At 45.7% G+C, this 17,073-nt stretch overlaps 1 protein-coding gene across 1 annotated transcript; it reads right to left on the bottom strand.

The window, feature by feature from the left end:
• Positions 1-347: 347 nt before the first annotated feature.
• Ythdf2 (YTH N6-methyladenosine RNA binding protein F2) lies at positions 348-8,210 on the bottom strand. The gene is given in 5 exon segments (XM_048434177.3): positions 348-370; positions 373-1,927; positions 6,808-6,887; positions 7,505-7,529; positions 7,987-8,210. Coding segments are annotated over 5 exon segments (1,710 nt in total). The 5' UTR covers positions 8,014-8,210.
• Positions 8,211-17,073: the final 8,863 nt, after the last annotated feature.

The following is a 17,073-nucleotide window of genomic DNA, read 5'->3' as shown; positions in this document are numbered from 1 at the left end:
AAACTAACACAAAACTATCAAAAGACTAACTTCAAAGAGCATTAATACTTTCTCCCGTACATTATACCCACCACCCTCTTCCTTTCACTTCAGTTTTCCCTCTTGCAGCTTTACAATTATCTGTCTATACCAGTTCAGTTCAAACTGTACTGTTTCTGCTCTCCACTAAAGCTCACATTCCTTCACACTAGGGTTCAAAAGACCAATTATCCTCCCATAAAGCCTTAGGCTGCTAAATGACACCATTATTTACAGAGCTTTTATTAACCATTCACTCACTGCAATACCTTTCTTATCCTCTCTAAGGCCTTCTCCTTCCCCATAGTCTGAATAAGATGGTTACCTTTTTAACACTTTCTTCTTCCTCTTGGCGTTTCTCATAGTGTGAGAAGTCATCAAAAATGGAAGTGGTGTGCTTGTAGCTAGCTATGATTTTCAACACCTGCTTAGCTTTTTCCAGAGGCACTTCCTGAGTGTCCCTAGAGTTGGTCACTGGTTTATTCTCGTTGTTCTCTAGACGAATGTGTCGCAGTTGGCTATTGGGAACGTCCTTCACAAAAATCCATCTGACATCAAAACGACCCTTCCATTTGTCCTGGGACCACACACCTGCACATGTGTTGTAGTCCACAGCAGATTTCATCTCTGCAACTCCACAGAAGTGTCCACTGCCGTTGACACTGAAAAGTAAGTAAACGGGACCTTTCCCGTTCATGGAACGATAAGCAGCATCCAGTCTCTTGTTACCGTGCTCTGTGCTGCACCAGATATTATACTTAATGGAACGGTGGATATCGTCCTCAGAGTAGCTCTTAATGATGAAAACCCGGCCATGTTTCAGATTCCAGTCGAAATCTTTAGGGTTATAGTTATTGATGGACCGAAGCTTCTCCAATACTGGGTGAGGCTCTGAAGGAGTAGATCCAGAACCTGCCTGAGACTGTCCTACTCCATTACCATCCACCCCATTATGACCGAACCCACTGCCACGGTTCCGAGGTGCTACCCAGCGGGTTGGCTGAGCTGCCTGTTGTTGGACTGAGAGCTGGGCAGGCTGTGGTGGAGGCGGAGGCAATGGCTGCGTCTGTTGCCCTACTGATGTCTGAGCCACTGGTGGGCTATTATTGGCCTGCTGTCCTACAGGCTGAGGAGACCCCTGGGTTGGCTGACCTATATTTTGAACCAAAGCCTGTGAGGGAGCTTTTGTCACAGGACCCTTGTTATCCCAAGTTCCAATATCCATGTTATGCTTTATTGGGGGTGGTGGAAGACTTGATCCTGCAATTCCATTCTTGGTCTTCAGTTTAGGTTGTTGTTTTGCAGGCTTGCTAGCAATATCAGCCCAAGATGCTGGTTTTGGAGGAGCAATAGTAGCTGGAGGCAAACTGCTAGAAGCCACGATGTTACTAGTGATGGACCCACTACCAACAGCAGAGCCTACAACTTTTGGAACACTACTTGCAACTTCTGTGCTACCCAGTTTCAGTGCTGCCATTCCTTGGTCTATAGTATTCATGCCAGGAGCTTTATTGAGGGTCTCATTGGCAAAAGCTGACTGTCCATCAATCATGGCTCCACCTAAGGAGCTGGGTGCATAAGCATAATTGTTACTATATCCAGAGCTTTGAGTAGACTGTCCCTGAGAACTGTTATTTCCCCATGCTGAGAAGTCGATCCCACTGGGAAAAAAATTAAAACCATGCTGACCAAGAAATGGAGTGCTACCTAGGGCTCCTGGTTGCCCAAACATTGCATCTGGTAGGAAGTGGGGCTCTCCGTTGCTCAGTTGTCCATAAGAAGTTAGATAGGGCATGGCTGTGTCACCTCCAGTAGACCAAGCAGCTTCACCCAAAGAATAGGAAAAGCCAATGGAAGGGCTGTAGTAACTGGGTAAGTAGGAGTCTGACATGGCAGTATATGCATTATTCTGTGGAAGAAAAGGCAAATACATCAAAACAACATATATATAAATAATATAAATAACAGGACATTTCCTTCCACAATCACAACTCAAGTATTTGAGCCATCACCACAAAAGGGAATAGTCCATTCACCTTTCTGTAAACTTCCTGGCATTTTTGAACAATATGAAATTTTGATGTGATAATTGCTTAAATCTTTTTTGGTTGCTGGCTTTTATGTGCTATAGCCCAGCTGGCCTCAAACTTAAGGCAACCTTCCTGCCTCAGATTCTAAGTGTTGGGGCTAAAGGCATGTCACACCACACCTAAAGGTCCTATGTAAACATGTAAAGCTAAGCTGATAAATATAGTAAATATAGATTTTTGTTATTGTTTTGGAGACAGAGTCTTACTGTGTAGCTGTGGCTGTCTTAGAACTTGCTATGTAGACCAGGCTGGCCTAGAATTCAGTGTGCTGAGATTTAAAGGTGTGTACCACTAGGCTTGGACAGTTAAAAGCATTTGCAGCACTTCCATAAGATTCAGGTTTGGTTCCCAGCACACACATGGCAGCTAACAGCCATCTGTTACTCAGGCCCAAGAGATCTGATGCCAACATCTGTGAACAAAGCACACATGTGGAACATAACATACATGCAGGCAAATCACCCATACATACTCCCATCCCCTCAAAAAAAGGCACGCCTCATCATACATGGCCGTTGTTACTTTTAGACAGGCTCTCACTATGTAGTTCTGGCTGGCTTAAACCAAGTTAGTCTTGAACTCCCACAGATCCCCCTGCCTCTGTCTCCCAAGAGCTAGAATTAAAGGGTCTTGTGCTCTATATCCCAGAGAGGTGTGGAACTATGTGCGTTAGTCTTACTTCTAACTCCTACCAATTCAGGCCCAGAGGAGATGATGCCTTTATTAAAATTAATTCATTTTAGATTTGAAAATTGGGAATTATGGAGGATCAGTGTTCAAGAGCTTCCCAGCAAAAGAGCCAGACTTCGTGGCGCACTCTTGTAAGTCTAGCAAGCAGTGAGTATGAGGTTTATGAAGGTAAAAATCAAGAACTTAGCTATAAAGTGAGTTTGAGACCTAACAAAAACAGATTCTATGTCCAATAAGAAAAAAAAAAGAAGAAGAAGGGACTGGAAAGATGGCTCAGTGGCTAAAAGCACTTGGGTTCAGTTCCTAGCACCCATGGAGTGGCTCACAACCATCTGTAACTCGGGGAATCTGATGTCCTCTTCTAAGGCACCAGGCACAAACTCACTGTACATACCATACAATACACACAGAACAAAACACAGGCCAAGCCAGACAGTAGTATGCATGCCTTTAACCCCAGCACTCGGGAGGCAGAGGCAGGCGATCTCTGTGAGTTCAAGGCCAATCTGGTCTACAAGAGCTAGTTCCAGGACAGGCTCCAAAGTTACAGAGAAACCCTGTCTCGAAAAACCAAAAAAAAAAAAAAAAAAAAAAAAAAACACCTCAAAACATAACATAAAATTAATAAATCCTAAGAGGGCCAAAAGATGACACAAGGGGTAATGCTGTTTGCCACCATGCTTGATGACCTGAGTTTAATCACCAGCACCATAAGTTGATGCGAACTGACAACTGACACTGTCGAGTTCCCCTCTGACCTCCAAATACACACCATGTAGGCCCACACCCACATAAATAAATGATAAAAAATAAAAAAAGAAAGAAAACAAAACATGGTAAGATGGCTCAGTGAGTAATCGGTAATCAGGTCAAGAACCTGAGGTAGGTCCCTGATATCCACATGGAGGACAGAGAATCAACTCAAAAATTGTTCTCTGCCCTCCACATCTGTATAGTAGCACATACATGTCCAACTATTTAGTGAGAGTGTGGGTGTGTAAGAAAATTTTGGAAGGGGGTTAAAAAAAAGACAAACTTACAAATTTCAAGTTCTATTCCAATTGTCCGTCCAAGCATTCTTCCCTCATAAACTAACAATGTTTACTATATAAACTTTATAATAACCTGGAGTGGAAACAGTGGTCTCCAAAGAACTTAAATATGGAAGGGTGGGGAGTGGAGGGAGTATTTCCTGTTTCATTTCACCTGCCAAACGAATGGCAATCATTTGAACTTAGTACTATACCTTTAGCATTAGAAGTTGAAAAATATGACATAAGTCTATAACCTTAAATAATCAGAAATATGAAATCATGCACAATTACTCTTTAAATCAAGGAAATAGATGGTATTGTGCAAGTCTTCATCTTAGTTTGTGATTCTTGCATAAAAAACCTACAGCACTGCTGGGCATGGTGATGTACATCTTTCATCCCAGCACTGGGGAGGCAGAGGCAGAATTTCTGTCAACTGGAAGCCAACCTGGTCAATATATACATAATTCCAGGTCAGACAGGGCAACACTATAAGAACTTACCTCAAAATTAAACTAAATGAACCCTATGGCACACAGAATAACCTCAAGTGAAAAGAAAGAGGTACATGAAATTGATCTCCATAAATACATAGTTCAATTCATATAGTCTGCCTTAGTTGTAAGAGTTCTAATAAGGCACTCATTATTTACCAGTTCATTAGGTACCAATAGGTAGCTATCCTGAAGAGACTTGGAAAACAGCAAGTACCTCAAGACTTAAACTTGTATTGCCAAGGCCAGAAACAGCATAAACAGTATTCTCTAGCCTCTAAACACATCTACATAATAAAATTTTCAGCTAATGGAGTTTGATAAGGTCAGGCATGGTGCCTTATACCTTTAATCCCCGTACTCAGAAGACAAGAGGCAGACAGCTCTCAGTGAGTGTGAAACTACTCAAAACTACACAAGTAGACTACCAAAAAAAGAGAGGGATGGAGGAAAAGAGAAAGGGAGAGAGGAAGGGAAGGGAGAGAGGGAGAAACAAGCAAACAACTAAAAATTACATGAATTAGACAGACAGTGGTGGCTCAAGTCTATAATTCCAGCCCTCAGGAGGCAAAAGCAGGTGGATCTGAGAGTTCAAGGCCAACCTGGTCTTTGGAGAGTTCCAGAACAGCCAGAGCTACACAGAGAAACACTGGCGGGGGGTGGGAGAGAAATTACATGAATTAGTGTGTATAAGGTCCTGTGTTAAGCACACCACACACATTAAAAAACAACATTAACAAAACCCATAAATTACTTTTTTTTTGAGACAGTATTACTATGCATGTAGTCATGACTAGCATAGAATTCTTTTGTTTATTTTTTTTTTTTGAGACTGAGACAGGGTTTAAACCTCTGTGTAATAGTCCTGGCTGCCCTACTGCTCTCTATGTAGATCAGGCTGGCCTCAAACTCAGAGATTCACTTGCCTCTGTCTCCCTAGTCCTGGAATTAAATAGGCAAGAGGAGATCATGTCCAGTTCAATGAATTACTCTTGATTATCGACCACAAAGAAAAAAAGCCACCCTTCTTCAAGGTATATAACTATAGCTCAATTTTTGGTTAAAAGAAAAAAAGCCACTACTTAAGCTTCCAGCTTACTTCTCAAAGAAAGAAAATGCTCTTACTAGCATGGATTATGCCAAGACAGGTGAAAGTCTATACCTGTAATGTCAAGTCCCCACATGCCATAGAGCTCAAAATTCTGAATTACACAATACTTTACAAGCACTACCTAGAACTGATTCTAGCCAGGCAGTGTTGGTGCACGCTCTTAATCCCAGCACTAGGGAGGCAGAGGCAGATGGGTTTCAGTGAGTTCGAAGCCAGCCTGGTCTCTCAGAGTGAGTTCCAGGACAGCCTGGACAGAGAAGAGAAACTGTCTCGAAACCACAACCCGCCCCCACAAATGCATGCATATATATGTACATACATATATTGATTCTAAATGTTCCCATTCTCTGTTACAGTTATTAGGAAAGCAAACTACTTTATTAACAGTAGCAATTAATAGTTCATTCCTCTACTTCCTTCCCTGACTTTCCTGATTAGCTGGTTGTCCTCTGTGGAAACTTTTCCAATCACTTCCTACATCAGCAGTTCTCAATCTGTGAGTCTCGACCCTTTGGGGGAGGTCCCATTATCTACTGCTTATCAGATATTTACAATTCACAACAGCAGCAAAATTAGTTATGAAGCAGCAAGAAAAATAATTTTATGGGGAGGTCCAAAATATGAGGAACTGTATTAAAGTAAGGTTGAGAACCACTACCCTATATGGACTTTGTACTCTCACTGTGAAAACGTTTAGATAGGCTATCTCAAAACTCTTATGTAAGGCTGGGTGGGCAGTGGTGGTGCATTTCTTTAATCCCAATACTGGGGAGGCAGAGGCAGGTGGATCTCTGAGTTCAAGGCCAGCCTGGTCTACAAGAGCTAGTTCCAGAACACACTCCGTCAACTGTGCTAAAGATAAATAAATCAGCCACAAGAGGTATACAAAGATGTTCTCTAGAGACACTAAATTAGTGCAAATCAAAGAACAAGCATCACACTTTGTCTCACTTCAAAATAGTTTTATTACATGAAGAGTTCACTAGAGACCAGCGATTATCGCTGAATTTCACACTAGAATCTCCTCACTACACTGGTAACCCAATTTTCCTAAAAGACAAGGTTATGTTTCCTTCAGCGCAGTCAGAACATTAAACACCAGCCAATATTCCTAATTCTTGCGCTGATATACTCCTGTTAAATGAGGGACAATTAATTACTCAGGTCAGTATTACTGCACTTACACAGCGACCTGTTATCAGTATATGGTCTCAGAGCACATGCTTTGTGGACCACACAGCTTATAACGTTTGCAATAAACGTTTTATAACAAGTTAGTAAGTATTAAAAGTAAACCCCCTCCTACACAAAAGTGAGACCAACTGATAGGGCAGAAAGTCTAACATAATGTAAAATGATCAGCTACTCACAGGTCTTGCCTGTGGACTCAAGTAAGGTTCGAAATCATCGTCGTTCAGTCCATCCTTTTGATGCACAGATCCATTTTGTACTAGAGGGAAAAAGTCAGATTAGCAATGTCCTGGTCCGACAAGCTCCCCCAAGTTCATCAATTACATCCTCACCAGGAAGAAATCACACTAGTGCACAGAGCCACCAACCAACCTCTCAGGGATAACGGTGAGCGCCAAGGCTGAAGCGAGATTCCCCAATGGGGGAAGTAGAAAAAAAACAAAAACAAAAAAAAAACCGACTCTCACCACCCCAGAGCAAGCTGTTCTTTTTAAAAGGTCGGTTTATTGGCGCCTCCGAATTTCAATTCCCTCCGGCTCCCCGCCCCACGCCCCGCCACATATAAGTTACTTCCAGAAAGTGATCGGCGAGGAGGGAAAACAAAGGCCTCCTAAGACCTACGGGAAACGAAGGACCTGGAGCTTTGCAAACCGCCTCCCACCCCCACCCGCTCATGAATTACTCGTTGTTAACGAAAAAGCTGCTCGCCAGCTGCAGGAGCACACCAAGAGGGTCGAGCGCCCCGCGCGAGGCACCTGCGAACCGAGTGGCTTCGGAAAGGTCCTTTCCCCGGGGCGCGTCCCCGAGACCCCGCCCCCACTGTCCGGCGTGCCCCCCCCACGCCCGGCCGGCGGCCACCGGCGGAACCCAGCTTACCTTTGTTTCCTTGACCTTTTGGTCTCTGCGGGAGGAGGGGACGTAGCCGAGCAGCAAGTCGTCCGAGAAGAAAACGGAAAGGGGAAAAAGACTAATGAGAGCAGGGACCGAGCGGGGAAGAAAGGAGCAGGCCTGAGGGGACGCGTGGTGAGGGGGAGGCGGGGAAAAGCGCTAGGCCGCCGGGTCACCCAGGCCGGGCCACCAGCGACACGAGGGAAGAAGGAGGAAACGAGGAAGGGAAGCCCCGGGCCGCTGAAGGGAGGGAGCGCGGAGCGGCGCGGCGCGGCCACCCGGCCGCCGAGGTCCGGGGAGGAGCGGGAAGAGCGGGCCAGACCGGGAGGCGCAGGGCGCGGCCGGCTTCAGGCCGGAATCCCAAGCCGCGAGAGACGCCGCCGCGGCCCGGCCCGGAGCGGCGGGCCCGGGCCTAGTCGGGCTCCGTCTCGACTCACACAATGGCCGAGACATGCGGGCTGGGCCTGTACCTGCTCCAAGAGGCTGCTGGCCGACATGGCTCTCGGATCCTCACTGGGGACGACGGCGGCGGACTCCTCCTCAGGACGGCGGCAGCGGCGGATGAGCCCCGGCGGCGGGAGCAGAGGGTGCGGCGGCGGCTTTTGTCCCTGACACTCGGAGCCTCGGCGGACGCAGCGGAGACACAGCGCGCGGCTCGGGCTCCGGCTCCGACTCGGCGACGCTCTAGGCGGGCAGCTCAACGCCCGTCTCTATGCTTTTACGCGCGCGCCCGCCCCTCGCAGCCGGACTATGGGCGCCGAGCAGCAGAGACGAGCGGCGCGCGCGGCGCGAGCGCTGACTCTCACATTCACTCACCCACGCGGAAGGGAGCCGGCGCGGAGCACCTCGGGAAGGCGGAGCTGTGCCCGTGGCGCCCTCTGGCGGCCTGGAGGAGCGGAAGCGGCGCGCGCGGCCTCCCCGCCCCCACCGCCGCGGCTTTGGGCCTAGGAGCTGCCAGGTGGCCAGGGTCGCGACTGGAGATTTTGGCAAACGCCTAGAGAGACATGGCTACGTCTTAAAAAAACATGCAAAAGTCTTGGTTCTTAATGATGCACAGGAGTCTGTGCATGCAAGACTTGAACCCTAGTTCGGAACTGCATCTGACAACTCTTCCCCAACTTGAAAACGAACCTCATGAGAGGTCCTGAGAGTTCACGGAGGGGGGGGGGGGGACGACTTCCTGGAGGTCGACCTAGGAGACACCTTCCCTAGGAGTACTGTCATTGTCCTTCATCATGGACTTGCAAAGAGCGCCCAGGAGCAGTACATCTACTAAGTATTAAAAAGCCACGGCCCCCATTGCCCTCCACAAAAGACACTCACCCCTTTGACTTTTGAGGGAGAAAAATATACACTCACTTTGCAGAGACCTCACTAACCCTAAAATAATCCAGTAAACTCTGGGCTTTATTTCCAAGAAAAAGACACCTCACGCGTGTGCACACGATGTCGCACATACTTCCACAGAGTATGATGCACTATAAATATCCTGCCGGGCTTTAAGAGGAAATAGCCTCGATCCCACGACAGGAAAATGAACTTTATTCCAGGACCTGCTGTGTGCGGGGCTTTGTCATTGAGTGCTTTCCAACACATAAGACTTAGAGCCTTTTCAACAAGTTCAGAGTGGTTCGCAGTCGGCCCTGTTACAACTGGGAAAACCAAGATTAACTATTCTGCCCAGAGTTGCCAAGCTATTAAATAGAGCCCTACTTTTGACACAAAGAAGAACATAATATCATCCTTCAACTGCTCAAAAAGAAATCATGTATTCAGGATCCAAGATCTGGAGGAGATCCAAAGAATGCGCAAAGACATTTTGTTGTTATTTGTTTTATTGGGGTTGTGTGTTTGTTTGGGGTTGTTTCAGACAGGCTGCTTCTACAAAGTCCCTAGCTGAGCCAGGCGGTGAATTCCAGCACTTAGGAGGCAGAGGCAGAGGCAGGCGAATCTCTGTGAGTTCGAGGCCAGCCTGGTCTACAAGAGCTAGTACCAGAACAGGCTCCAAAACTACAGAGAAACCTCTGCCTGGACACACACACACACACACACACACACACACAGAGTCTCTAGCTGTTGTGGAATTCACTAGGGAGGCCAGACTGGCCTTGAATTCATAAATCTGCTTGCCTCTCCCTACTGAATGTTGGTTATCAACAGCATACACCACCATGCCCAGCTGGTAAAGACATTTTTAATCAAAAAAAAAAAAAAAACTCATTCTATGCAGGGATTTTTAATAATAGCCTTTGTTGTTGCAAACATTAAACATAGGAGCAATACAGGGTTGTTTTTTTTTTGGCGGGGGGGGTTGGTTTTTTGGTTATTTGAGACAGGATTTCTCTGTAGCCTTGGAGCCTGTCCTGGAACTAGTTCTTGTAGACCAGGCTGGCCTCGAATTCACAGAGATCTGCCTGCCTCTGCCTACAGAGTGCTGGGATTAAAGGCGTGTGGAACCACCACCCTGCTGAGCTATACAGTATTATCAAATTAATACCAAATGCTTGCTCAATAGATAGGCTTTGATGGACTCCTGAGTGAGTAAAATCAAAGAATCCTGACAGGCAAGGTGGCATGTGCTTTAATCCCAGCACTCTGGGGGCAGCGGCAGGCAGATCTCTGTACAAAGCAAGTTTCAGGACAGGCAGGCTGTTACACAGAGGAACCCAAAACCCCCCCAAAATCTTGGATTCTACTTCATAAAACTGCTCAAAGTACAGAGCATTTCTTTTCCTTCTATTCTCACATTAGGCTTAAAGTGAATAAGATCAGATACCAAGGCCGAGCCATGGTGGCGCAGCCTTTATATCAGCTCTTGAGAGGCAGAGGCTGGCGGATCTCTGAGTTTGAGGCCCAGCCTGGTCTGTAAAGTGGGTTCCAGGACAGCTAGGACTGCTACACAGAGAAACCCCGTCTCGAAAAAAATTAAATAAACTGGGATTGGTATATAAAAGGAAAGACAGGAAGAAAAACAACAAATAAACTAAGATCAGGTACCAAAGGTGAAGGACTTTTAGTAAAATGGCAAGTCTCAGAATGGAGAGCACAGGAAGGGAATGCAAGAAGCCTAATGGGGCTTTTTATTAAAGAAAATCAGCCAGTTAACCCCACGGCCCAGGTTTATATATAAGCTGTATCAGCAGTTGTCTATACTTGGAGGCAGCATGGTTTTGTAAAAGGAATTACAGCAGGAGGCATATCCTGAGAGCAAGAGAGTCTAAATATTGGTCTCCCTGGCCCATGTACAATGCTGTGAAGTTAGTACACCTGTCTCAGCCTCCCTTCCCTAAGACAGAGACTAATACCACCTGCCCAACAACTCTGTCACAAAAGTAAAGGTAAAGAAAAACTGCAAGCATTAGAAAATGTCTGGTCCCCTGTAGGTTCCTTTCAGGAGATCTCATTAAGAGATGGGGCAGGGCTTCTAACAGTGTCTTCATGGTACCGGAAGTTTTGATTAGCTCCTGTAAGATTGTGTTTTTGCAAGAGTCCCCAGTTAAAGGCTAAAATCTCCTTGTGGGAGGGGTAAGGTAATGCTAACCTTGGGTTAGTTTACCAGATAGGCTTTCACAGGCTCCTGAATAAACAGAACATTCCAAACTGACACGGTCCAATCACGGGGAGTCTGTAGTGGGCGGTAGTCTTTCAGGGCTTGGAGAGAGGAACTCTACGTGGTTTAGGTTCTAGTTTCAGCTCTTCCACGGAGCTTTTTAACAGCATCTGGAGGGCCAGGCAGTGTACTAGAGAAAGGCTCCCAGTTCACTTTCCCTGGGAGTTTATAGGCTAGTTAAGGAAATGGAGACCATGCAAATAGTTATTCAAAAGGACTCAGTGGTAGCTGTGCAAAGTACAGTGAGGAAGTGCAAGCAAATGACCTCTTCCGAAGAGCACAGCGGCTCTCACTGGGGACCAGACAAGGAAGGAAGCTAGCCAGGGGACAGTACGTGCAAAGACCCTAAAGGAGGAAGAGGCTGGCACTGGTAAAGACTGATAGGTTCCCATGACTGGCAAATAGCGAGAGAGAAGGAAGGACCAGATGAGACTGGAGAATTAAGTAGAAAAGACATAAGGACTTCATTCTTTTTTGTTTGTTTGGTTGGTTTTTGGTCTTTTGGTTTTTTTTCAAGACAGGGTTTCTTTGTGTAGTCTTGGCTGTCCTGGAACTCTCTCTGTCTCTACTTCAGGAGTGCTGGGATTAAGGATATGGTGATAATGCCACCACACCTGGCAAATTGATTTTATTTATTTATTTAATTTTGGATTTTTAAAAGAGTTTTCTCTGTGTAGTCCTGGCTGTCCTGGAACTAGCTCTGTAGATCAGGCTGGGCTCGAACTCACAGATATATGACTACCTCTGCCTCCCAAGTGCTGGGAGAAGTGTGCCACCACCGCCCAGTTAAGGACCTCACTCTTTTGTATGTGTGTGTGTGTGTGTGTATGTGTGTTTCTCAAAACGAGGTTTCTCTGTAGCTTTGGAACCTGTCCTGGAACTAGCTCTAGTAGACCAGGCTGGCCTCGAACTCACAGAGATCCACCTACTTCTGCCTCCCAAGTACTGGGATTAAAGGTGTGTGCCACCACCGCCCAGCCAAGGACTTTACTCTTTGGCTACACATTTTGATAGGCCAATAAAGGGTTAAGAGTGTAAATCCCAGTGCGTTGTGGGAAAGAGAGATTAGGAATAAGGAAAATCATTACATTAAATCTAGTCAAAAAAAAATGGCAGCAAATTCAGTGGTGCTATAGACAAACTTGTAAACATACAGAAATCTAACCTGCATGGTGAGCCATACCAGTACATAGGGGGCAGAAGCAGGAAGATCAGAACTTCAAGACCAGTCTGCCTACAGGGCACTCTCTCTAAAACTAGCCAAGCGGTGGTGGCACATGCCCTTAATCCCATCACTTGGGAGGCAGAGGCAAGAAGATCTCAAAGAGTTTGAGGCCAGCCTGGTCTACAGAGCAAGTTCCTGAACAGCCAGGGCTACACAAGAGAAATCCTATCTCAAAAATCCAAAATTAAATAAATAATGGCCAGGCGGTGTTGGCGCATGCCTTTAATCCAGGTACTCAGGAGGCAGAGGCAGGCGGTATTATTGGGTCTTAAGAAAGGTTGTTTCCTAATTTTTTTGAGAAATCACCACACTGACATCCAAAGGGGTTGCACCTGCTTGCATTCCCACCAGCAATACAGAAGTGCTCCCTTTTCCCCACAACCTCTCCAGCATAAGTTGTCATTGGTGTTTTTTATCTTGGCCATTCTTACAGGTGTAAGATGGATTCTCAGAGTTGTTTTGATTTGCATTTCTCTGATGACTAAGAATGTTGAACATTTCCTTACGTGTCTTTCAGCCATTTTAGATTTCTCTGTTGAGAGTTCTCTGTTTAGGTCTGTACTCCATTTTTTTTATGGGATTATATGATCTTTTGGTGTCCAATTTCTTGAGTTCTTTGTTTATTTTGGAGATCAGACCTCTGTCTGATGTGGGGTTAGTGAAGATCTTTTCCCATTGCGTAGGCTGTCATTTTGTCTTGTTGACTGTGTCCTTTGCTTTACAGAAGCTTTTCAGTTTCAGGAGGTCCCATTTATTAATTGTTTCTCTCAGTGTCTGTGCTGCTGGGGTTATATTTAGGAAGTGGTTCCCTGTGCCAATGCGTTCAAGTGTACTTCCCACTTTCTCTTCTATAAAGTTCAGTGTGGCTGGCTTTATGTTGAAGTCTTTGATCCATTTGGACTTGAGTTTTGTGCATGGTGATAGACATGGGTCTATTTTCATTCTTCTACATGTTGACATCCAGTTATGCCAGCACCACTTGTTAAATATGCTTTCTTTTTTCCATTTGATATTTTTGCAATCTTACTGAAAGCAATCTACAGATTCAACGCAATGCCCAGCAAAATTCTTCACAGACCTCGAAAGAACGGTACTCAACTTCATTTGGAAAAGCAGAAAACCCAGGATGGCCAAAACAATCCTGTACAATAAAAGAACTTCTGGAGGCATCACAATCCCTGACTTCAAACTCTACTACAGAGCTACAGTACTGAAAACAGCCTGGTATTGGCATAAAAACAGACAGAAGGACCAATGGAACCGAATAGAAGACCCAGATATCAATCCACACATCTTTGAACACCGGATATTTGATAAAGAAGCAAAAAATATCAAATAGAAAAAAGAAATCATATTTAACAAGTGGTGCTGGCATAACTGGGTCAACCATTAAGAGCACTTGCTGCTCCTGTGGAGTTTCTTGTGGCAGTTGTCTCTGACTCTTTTCCCTGCTTTTGGGACCCCTTTCCTCATACTGGGTTGCTTAGTGCAGCCTTTTTTTATGTTTTTTTAATATTTATTTATTATGTATACAATATTCTGTCTGTGTGTATGTCTGTATACAATATTCTGTCTGTGTGTATGTCTGTAGGCCAGAAGAGGGCACCAGACCTCGTTACAGATGGTTGTGAGCCACCATGTGGTTGCTGGGAATTGAACTCAGGACCTTTGGAAGAGCAGGCAATGCTCTTAACCACTGAGCCATCTCTCCAGCCCCCTTAGTGCAGCCTTAATACGATGGATGTGCCTAGTCGTCCTAGAACCTGCCATGCCATGTTTGGCTGATGTGTGTCTATGGAAGTCCTATTCTTTTCTGAAGAGAAGCTGAGAAGTGAATGTGGGGTAGGGACTGGGAGGAGAGGAGGGAAGAGAAACTTCATTTGGGGAAGTAAAATAACTAATAATAGCAGGGCAGTGGTGAGACACACCTTTAATCCCAGCACTCTGGAGGCAGGGACAGACAGATCTCTGAATTCAAGGCCAGCCTGGTCTATATAGCAAATTCCTGGACAGTCAGAGTTACCTAGAGAGACCACATCTCAAAACAAAACAACAGGGGCTGGAGAGATGGGGGGGGGGGTTAAGAGCACTGGCTGCTCTTCCAGAGGACCTGCGTTCAATTCCCAGCACCCACATGGCAGCTCACAGCTGTCTATAACTCCTGTTCCAGGAAGTCTAACACCCTCACACAAGACAAATACATGCAGCCAAACACCAATGTACATAAAATACAAATAAATTTAAAAAAACAACAACAAAAAGCAAAAAAAGTAAAGTAGAACAAAAGAAAAGAGGAAGTACAGAATAAGGGCAGGAGGAAGCCGCCATTTTCCTTGGGTGGGGGTGAGGAAACCCCCCTTGACAAGGTCATATGTGAACAGTAACTTGAAAGAAGTGAGGACACGGGCCTAGCATTTATCTGTGGGGTGACTGACCTAAGGGACTGCAGAAGGAACACAAAATGCTGCCAAAATAAGGAGCTATTGGTTTGTCACAGGGTGTTGGTAAGACCTATGACAGAGCCAGGCCTCAAATAAGCTAAGTCTCAAGGGCTTTACAAGGAAACACTGTTATCAGAGCTTCTGGTGGTGGTTGGTTTTGTTTTGTTTTTGTTTTTGAAGTGGGGCTTCACCTAAACCAGGCTAGTTTCCAACTCTGTCTGAGGTTCAGGTCCTCCCTGGACCTGGGCTGTGCTGGGTTGACAAGCAGGCAACATACCTGCCTGTTAGCTTGGATTTCCGGGAACGGATGTTTGCGATTACAGGTGTGGGCCCCCCGTGGCCAGCGACCTCTACTAGTTTATATATCCAAACACATTGTTCCTCCTTGTTCTCACACTAGCGACAGACCCATAGAGAGCACGTTCTAAGCTGTAGTGTCAGAAAAACGGAGATGCGTGAGAACCCAGGGGCAATTTTATGAGGCAGAGTTCAGTTACGGTTGAGCAGCTTACGAGACACAAGAGAAATTTCAGGTAATTGTGAAGTAGGAGGAATTCTATACAGCAGAAGTTATTTATCCAGAAATTGAGGTGTGTCTAACACAGCTCAGGATCCTGAGTAGAGAATGAAGCAGGTGTAAAAGATAGGCTTTAGGGTGTGTGTGTGTGTGTGTGTGTGTGTGTGTGTGTGTGTGTGTGTGTGTGTGATATTATACTGGTACATGCACGTGTACATGTGTATGCATGTGGGCACACCTGAGGAGGCAGAAAATAAAACAGGTGTAAGATGGGCTTTAGGGTGTGTGTGTGTGTGTGTGATTATACTGGTACACACACATGTACACATATATGCATACGCGAGGAATAAGTCAGGTGTTCTGCTCGATTACACTCTTGAGACCTTATTTCCTTGAGACAATCTTTCTCTGAACCTGGAGCTCGGCTCACGACCTGCCAGCCCCACCCCCACTCCTGGTTCCTCCCACACAGCAGTGAGGATAAACGCGGGCTCGATGCCACTTCAAGCTTTTGGCACTGGCACTGGAATTCCAACTGAAGTCCTCAAGGTTGCACAGAAGGCGCTCTTACCCCGGGAGCCGCCTCCCCAGCCCCAGATACAGTTTTACAGTCTGTTTGTCCTGGGAATCTTTCTGTGTGTACACAGCACAGGACGAAAGGTGTTTCAAAACCGGCCTGGTGCCGGCTGGTCCTGACCTCTTTCTTAGAGGTTGGGAAAGTAAATTCAAGGTCAGTCTGGGTCTCAAGGTAAGATGCTCTCTCAAAAGAGGTGTGGAAGCTGGGCTGTGGTGGTGCAAGCATTTAATCCCAGCACTCCAGTGGCAGAGGCAGGTCAATCTCTGAGAGTTCAAAGCCAGCCTGGTAGAGTTTCAGGACAGCCAGGGTTACAGAGAAACCCTGTTTCGAAAAAAGAAACAAACAAGAGGTCTGGAGCCAGTAAGATGGGTCTTCTCAACCATAATGACCTGATTTCAATTCTTAGAACGCATTGTGGATGGAGAGAACAGACCTTCATAAATTGTTCTCTAAATGTGTGCAGTGCACATGTATCCTCCTACACATGCACAAACACACAAAGGGGGGGGGTCAGGCTACACAGAGAAACCCCGCCCCAAAAAGCCCTGTAGTAATACTGATAATGATAGATAATAATAAATTTACTGAGTTCAGTGACCAGTGGTGTTAAACTGGCTTTTTCAGCCAGTGAAGCTGGCTGGTATTGTGTGAATGTATGTTTACATTTTCTAGTCCTGACAATGCCTTGTGTTTAGAAAAAAGACCGTTTCAAAGTATCAAATATATAAGCTGGAGAGATGGCTCAGTGGTTAAGAACATTGGCTACTCTTTCAGAGGCCCCAAGTTCAATTCCTAGCACCTACATGATGGCTCACAACTGTCTATAACTAGAGTTCCAGGGGCCCTAATGCCCCCCCCTTTCTGGGCCTCTGAGGGTGCCAGGCATGCACAGAGTACATACATGCAGACAAACATTCAAAACATTCCTGAAACTCACTCTGTAAACCAGTCTGGCCTCAAACTCAACAGAGATCCATCTACTTATGCCTCTGAAGTGCTGGGATTAAAGGCATATGCCACTTCACCCAGCTATAAAATAACAGAAATGTTTTAAAATGCATTTATCTATGTGTCTGCTTGTTTATTTGGTTATTTATTTTTGAGACAGGGTTTCTCTGTAGCTTTGGAGTCTGTACTGGAACTTGCTCTGTACCCACCTGGCAGCGGCCACAACCACCCATAACTGT

The sequence above is a fragment of the Myodes glareolus genome, chromosome 3, assembly GCF_982192425.1.
Source record: "Myodes glareolus chromosome 3, mMyoGla1.1, whole genome shotgun sequence".
Classification (NCBI taxonomy): domain Eukaryota; kingdom Metazoa; phylum Chordata; class Mammalia; order Rodentia; family Cricetidae; genus Myodes; species Myodes glareolus.
This window is presented reverse-complemented; position numbering and strand designations above follow the sequence as displayed.